The 7,500-nt window shown below is 45.5% G+C and overlaps 1 protein-coding gene across 10 annotated transcripts in view; it reads right to left on the bottom strand.

Moving 5' to 3' along the window:
- ptprfa (protein tyrosine phosphatase receptor type Fa) overlaps positions 1-7,500 on the bottom strand; it is a 156,034-nt gene that overhangs the window by 17,422 nt on the left and 131,112 nt on the right. For 6 of the 10 annotated variants that reach the window (XM_081718426.1, XM_081718421.1, XM_081718423.1 and 3 more), the window contains 4 exons: positions 4,036-4,196; positions 3,161-3,172; positions 2,651-2,763; positions 888-985 (listed from right to left, as the gene is read on the bottom strand). In XM_081718426.1, the coding sequence (XP_081574552.1) occupies positions 888-985; positions 2,651-2,763; positions 3,161-3,172; positions 4,036-4,196 (384 nt within the window). The remainder of the gene's footprint in view (positions 1-887; positions 986-2,650; positions 2,764-3,160; positions 3,173-4,035; positions 4,197-7,500) is intronic. The other 4 variants (XM_081718427.1, XM_081718424.1, XM_081718430.1 and 1 more) reach the window with 1 other exon arrangement.

Here is a 7,500-nt window from a genome sequence, read left to right on the forward strand (position 1 = left end):
TCAGAGCGAGTCTGTGATGTAATTGACAGCCAGTCTGTGATGTAATTGACAGCCAGTCTGTGATGTAATTCAGAGCCAGTCTGTGATGTAATTCAGAGCCTGTCTGTGATGTAATTGACAGCCAGTCTGTGATGTAATTGACAGCCTGTCTGTGATGTAATTCAGAGCCTGTCTGTGATGTAATTCAGAGCCTGTCTGTGATGTAATTCAGAGCCTGTCTGTGATGTAATTCAGAGCTAGTCTGTGATGTAATTCAGAGCCTGTCTGTGATGTAATTCAGAGCGTCTGTGATGTAATTCAGAGCCTGTCTGTGATGTAATTCAGAGCTAGTCTGTGATGTAATTCAGAGCTAGTCTGTGATGGTATTCAAGAGCCTGTCTGTGATGTAACTGACAGCCTGCTCTGTGATGTAATTCAGAGTCTGTCTTTGATGTAGTTTTGCTGTTTTCTCCTGGCATGTGGACAGGCTGTGGTGTGAGATTAAATGGACGGCCATCCCCTCTTTGTGATACGGGGTTTTTCTCATTGAAAATCACCACTCTGAATGTAAATTATTGGCTTTTTGTAGGACATCAACAAGCAGTTATTTATATGTTGTGTCTGCAGTAGGTAAGTGCAATAGAAAACGATTTTTCTGAGCACAAGGGCTGCAGGGAATGATGCGCTTGTGGGAAACTGGATCTCATCCAGTCCCCTGTGCCTTCATGTGAAGGCACACGGCAGCATCCTCACACACAGCCAGAGTTGGGGAAAGACGCCAAACACACACTACGAACAATAAAGACTGAAGCAATTCCCTGCGAGGTTATGATGTGGCTTGATGTTCAGTTTGATTTGTGGTTCACATGCAGAGTTTTAATTTCTGTGTTTCTCTTTAGAAACGGTACCTCGTACTCTTGAGAGAAGCGCAGGCTGTCATTGGCTCTGAGCCCCTCGATGTGGTCAGCGAGGTCACACACAGACACGGGTGGGTGCTCCCGCATGCCTGCAGAACACAATAGACCAGTGCATTATGGGAGATCTGTGCGAGCAGTCAGATATGAGCTCCTGTAATGGTGCATGGCAGATAGCAAAGCTGTGTGCAACAGAAACACACAAATACACTCAAACACACACACTCATAAACACACAATCACACACACTTTGAAATCGGTATGCAAGCACACTTCATCTGAAAGATGAAGACATCCTGAAGTGTGACGTCTTTGTGAGTAAGCAGAGAGAGACGGAGAAATGGAGAGTGACAGATAATGAAATAAATAGAGGAACACAGAGAGAAGGAGAGAGAGAGAACTTGTGAACACCACTATGGGCTATGACCATGGAGCAGTGTGAAAGAGAGAGGGGACTGAATCACAGACCTACACAAAGTCTATACATCAGAAAACTAAACCTCTTATTCAATAATTAAAGTATAAAAATGAAAATCTAAGCCACCCCCCTCTAGCTTTCCACGCAGCCGAGTAGTGCGGAATGCTCGGAGAACAGCGGCCTGTGGAGAGGGTGTGAGAGCCGATAAAAGAGCAGCCAGCAGAGGGCAGCACACACAGCCTGAGTGATCAGAGAGCCAAAGAGAAGTAGCTGGAGGAACAGAAGAGTGGGGCGCGAGAGATAAAACAGAGGCAGGAAGGCACGCGGTGGACGGATGAGACTAACTTGGAGTGTTCGACAACTCGGTGTGCTGGAACCTGCAGAGAAAGAAATGGGAAGAGTGTGTAATGACTGTCTGAGAGAGAGAGAGGAGAGAGAGAGAGAGAGAGAGAGGAGAGAGAGAGAAGAGAGAGAGGGAGAGAGAGGAGAGAGAGAGAGAGAGAGAGAGAGAGGAGAGAGAGAGAGAGGAGAGAGAGAGAGAGGGGAGAGAGAGAGAGAGAGAGAGAGAGAGAGAGAGAGGAGAGAGAGAGAGAAGAGAGAGAGAGAGAGAGAGAGAGAGAGAGAGAGAGAGAGAGAGAGAGAGAGGGGAGAGAGAGAGAGAGAGAGGGAGAGAGAGAGAGAGAGAGAGAGAGGAGAGAGAGAGAGAGAGAGGAGAGAGAGAGGGAGAGAGAGAGAGAGAGAGAGAGAGAGAGGAGAGAGAGAGAGAGAGAGAGAGAGAGAGAGAGGGAGAGAGAGAGAGAGTAAGAGAGAGGAGAGAGGAGAATGAGAGAGAGAGAGAGAGAGAGAGAGAGAGAGGGAGAGAGAGAGAGAGAGAGAGGAGAGAGAGAGAGGGAGGAGAGAAGGGGCTGGATGCTAGGCGACCATTTCTGCTGTCTGTTAATCACTGGCTTTTGCTGTGTCTAATTCTGTCTGATAAAAGCCAGCTCATCATGGTATTTATCAAGGTGTTTGTAAGCCAAGCCAGGTGTGTTACAGCAGGACAATTAACTGCATTTCACTGAATTTCAGAGGCAGCCAGAGGACATGAAGGAAAACGGACAAGAAGTCACACACCCACAGAGAGGAAAAGAGATAAAGATCCCCAGTGGGACTCACCCCAGTGGGACTCACCCCAGTGGGACTCACCCCAGTGGGACTCACCCCAGTGGGACTCATCCTGTGTAATTCCACCACCAACAATCAAGCTCACCATGCACACGATAAAGGTGTGTAGTTAAATCATGTGTTATGGTGTGTGTGTGTGTGTGTGTGTGTGAGTGAGTGAGTGAGTGTACAGTACCTTGTGTCTGGTAGTTCAGTCTCCTCATCTCTACTGGATCTGAGCTGTGAGTCAGTAAATGATCCTTCACTCCTGCTGAGAGTTCATCCTTCACAGAGGGGCAGGAACGCTTCCTACAGCACAGAGATACGGAGACTTTAGAGGAGAGAAGCACGCACACACACACACACACACACACACACACACACACACACACAAACAAACACACACTCACACACACTAATGCACAGATACACACACACTCAGATAGACACTCAAACACACACACACACACACCCGTGCGCACACACACACACACACACTCAAACACAACACACAGACACACAAACACACAAACACACACACGCACACACACACTCAAACACAACACACACACACTCACACACACACACACACACACTGCACTCTCACTGCAGTGTGAAGCTGGTTTGTATGTCTAACTTCTCCATTAGCAACATAAACCACCGTGCTGAGTCATGGCAGAGTGAGTGAGCGCAGGATGGCACCTACCTCTCCTGCTTACTGTGTCCATCCAGGAAAAAAGCACAAAGATGCACAAACAAGGAAAGAAAACAGACAGAGAAAGAAATTCTCAGGTTCTCGGAGTTTCAAATGCTCCCTTCTACCACAGGCAGCGTTTTTTAAACTCTTTTCTCTCCAGAGTACCGCTCTGTTTCCCTGGTCGCTTTTCTGAGACGTCTGCGATGGCACGCTTTCTTTTACTGGTTTCAGACCTGCAGTTTCGAGCCCTTGTTTTGAGCTACCCTTCAACATGTTTTTGTTGTTGTTATTGTTGTTATGGCCAAGGATCTGCATAATTCGAAACATAATAAGTTTCAGCAAGACAAACATGATAGTTCAAAAGAAAAAGTCAAGAGTGAAAAATGAAATTCCATTTTGCAGCAGGAAACACGGAGGATTTCGTGTTCACTTGCGCTGCTACTGTGACGATAAACATTCGTGCATTAACATTAGAGTGACTGCAGTATCCGGTTCTATGATGTTCCAGAATAAGAACTTGGATGAAGAACTGGAACAGAGAACAAGAAAGTACCAGCGGGAATGTTGCACTGGACCTTCTGTCGTACTTTAACAAAACTCTTTCTGGGAATGATACAAGGCTTCTTGCAGGGCTTCGGTGAGTCAGAATTTTCTCAGAGGTACAAGGATTCTTGTGCCCTGGGACGGAAATAGCCGGACCATTTACGTACTAGCGGAGGGAAACAGAGTGGAGCGTAGGTTTATCTGGTCTACAGCACAGCACTGCACGCCTCGCTTACAGGGCTCATATGAAAGCACTACGCTTATCAAACACTGAATCTCCAGAGAGAACGAAAACTCAGGGGGAGTGGGACGGCCTTTGGGACGCGTGGGTCCCGTCTCACCTCTTGAACAGGAGGATGGCGATGACGATGACGATGATCAGGATGACGGCCAACACGGGACCCATGACCCACAGCATCTCCGGGTCTTCTGTGTGCCGAGACATGCCGCTATGCAGGCGGATCGTGATGGGCTCGGAGAAAGGACTGGCGGTGAACGTTTTCTAGACACACACACACACACACACACACACACATAGAGCCAATTAGACAACTGTAAGCACTGTAACCGCTTCTCAACCAACCAGTGTAAACACTGTAACTGTTGACATGCAAGCGATGTACAGGGCAGAGGGAGACACACAGCACACTCTCGCCCTTAATGGCTTTAAAAACTGCTCTTAGACTCCAGGGGCGCTCTCTCTCTCTCTCTCTCTCGCTCTCTCTCTCGATGGAGAGCAGGTGACAGGAAGAGAGTAACGTGAGGACACAGGTGCTGAGATTCGGAGGACACACATCCCATCAGCGTGATACCTTCTCCATTCCTTCCAGAAACGACAGCAGGCACCAAAATAAAGTTCCATCTCTGCAGACACATGTGAATCATCACAGCACTTGGAGAGAGTGTAGCCCACAGTGGAGAGAGAGCGAGAGAGAGAGGGAGAGAGTGTAGCCCACAGTGGAGAGAGAGAGAGAGTGAGAGAGAGAGTGTAGCCCACAGGTATGGAACAGTCAGGAAGAGAGAGGGAGAGAGATGGACAAATGGAAAGAGAGATGGTGAGGGTGACAGAGAGAGAGAAAAAGACGGAGAGAAAGATGGATGAAAAGAGGATGAGAGAAAGAGATGGCAAAAGAGAGCAAGAAAGAGACAGAAAAATAGAGAGAAGTATGAACTTCAAAGACACAATGGGCTCTGATTTTATGGATTCTTGCCTTCTCCTGTGCAAGTAGAGAAATGAGGCATAATCCCACAGCACAGACACATGTGGGCGTGGCAGAAATGAGGCATAATCCCTCAGTACAGACACATGTGGGCGTGGCAGAAATGAGGCATACTCCCACAGCACAGACACATGTGGGCGTGGCATAAATGAGGCATAATCCCTCAGTACAGACACATGTGGGCGTGGCAGAAATGAGGCATACTCCCACAGCACAGACACATGTGGGTGTGGCAGAAATGAAGCATAATCCCTCAATACAGACACATGTGGGCGTGACAGAAATGAGGCATAATCCCACAGCACAGACACATGTGGGCGTGGCAGAAATGTTGCTCCTTCTTCTCGTGACCAGTGCAGATGCACTAATCCATCACAGAGTGGCACAGTTATAAAAGGAGGTGTGGTTAAATTGATCACATGATCATCAGATGTGATTAGTATTCAGTGGATTATCTCCTCTCATTCCCTTTCAGTGTTGAGTGTGCAGTGCAGTGACAATGTTGACATGGCAGCAAATGTGCACAAATGACAGCACAAACAAAAATTCCCAGATGAGGAAACACTCATACAAGTAAGAGTCAGCATGCCAAAATAAAAGACACTAAAAACAGATTTCCCTGGTTCTCTATATAATTATGTTATCCAAGGTTATATGTATAGCTATTAATAATGCCAACAATTATTATAGTTGGTCACTATGATGAGAATAAAATTAATATTTACATTATTGTGATATCACTATTTAAATTATAGAATGTTCTATAATATGATAATATATAATAATAGTCACAATAAAACTGTTTCTCCTTATGTAAAATAAATGAAGTTACTGTGTTTAGTGAGTGTTCGGGAGATTATTTTCAGTGTGGTGATGTTCATGTGAGACACTGAGCATGTCTTTATACTATTATGCCTGCTTGTCGTGAGGAAAATACCGTGATGCGCTTGTGTTTGTGCTAAGAACAGGTCTGAGGAGATGGTGGTGTAAACTCTGGTTTAAGATACCACAGCACATAATGAAGGTAAATGGATCTGTTTGCTTGGCATAATTCACTTTAAACATCTGTGTGGCTCAGTCACTGCAGGGCTCGACATGGCACTCACACCAGCTGTGTCGTGAACGTCTGTGCCGCTAGTGTTGGACAAACAATGCGGTAATGCCAAGGTGACACTGAGCTAACATTCAGTTAACAAATGCTAATGTTTAGATAACTGTGGACTAATGTGAGGCTGATTGACTGAAGTTGTCCTGATTTGGAGCTAATACTGGACCAATGTTGGGCTAATACTGGACTAATGTTTAGCTAATAGTGGACCAATGTTGGGCTAATACTGGACTAATGTTTAGCTAATACTGGACCAATGTTGGGCCCATACTGGACTAATGTTTAGCTAATAGTGGACCAATGTTGGGCCCATACTGGACTAATGTTTAGCTAATAGTGGACCAATGTTGGGCCCATACTGGACTAATGTTTAGCTAATAGTGGACCAATGTTGGGTTAATACTGGACTAATGTTTAGCTAATAGTGGACCAATGTTGGGTTAATACTGGACTAATGTTTAGCTAATAGTGGACCAATGTTGGGCTAATACTGGACTAATGTTTAGCTAATAGTGGAGTAATGTTGGGCTAATACTGGACTAATGTTTAGCTAATAGTGGACCAATGTTGGGCTAATACTGGACTAATGTTTAGCTAATAGTGGACTAATGTTGGGCTAATACTGGACTAATGTTTAGATAATAGTGGACCAATGTTGGGCCCATACTGGACTAATGTTTAGCTAATAGTGGACCAATGTTGGGCCCATACTGGACTAATGTTTAGCTAATAGTGGACCAATGTTGGGCCCATACTGGACTAATGTTTAGCTAATAGTGGACCAATGTTGGGCCCATACTGGACTAATGTTTAGCTAATAGTGGACCAATGTTGGGCCCATACTGGACTAATGTTTAGCTAATAGTGGACTAATGTTGGGCTAATACTGGACTAATGTTTAGATAATAGTGGACCAATGTTGGGCCCATACTGGACTAATGTTTAGCTAATAGTGGACCAATGTTGGGCTAATACTGGACTAATGTTTAGCTAATAGTGGAGTAATGTTGGGCTAATACTGGACTAATGTTTAGCTAATAGTGGACCAATGTTGGGCTAATACTGGACTAATGTTTAGCTAATAGTGGACTAATGTTGGGCTAATACTGGACTAATGTTTAGCTAATAGTGGACTAATGTTGGGCTAATACTGGACTAATGTTTAGCTAATAGTGGACTAATGTTGGGCTAATACTGGACTACGTTTATTCAAGCTCATACTATAGAGGAACAGACTGACAGGGTGATCTGGCCTCTTGCCTTCTCCTGCCCCCCACTGTCTGCTTGGGTCTCTTTGAGTGGCAGCAGTGCTATCGCCCCTGGAGGTCAGCAAACAGAAAGTCCTCTGTGATCCTCTGTGAATGGAGTGTTCACACTGATCAGTTCCAGCAGCGCTGTATGATAGAAGCATGTCCCACTGTGTGTGTGTGTGTGTGTGTGTAATTAAGAGAAACAGGGCATGAGTACCAGAGGAGAGT

The sequence above is a fragment of the Electrophorus electricus genome, chromosome 7, assembly GCF_041902795.1.
Source record: "Electrophorus electricus isolate QZ-2024a chromosome 7, ASM4190279v1, whole genome shotgun sequence".
Classification (NCBI taxonomy): domain Eukaryota; kingdom Metazoa; phylum Chordata; class Actinopteri; order Gymnotiformes; family Gymnotidae; genus Electrophorus; species Electrophorus electricus.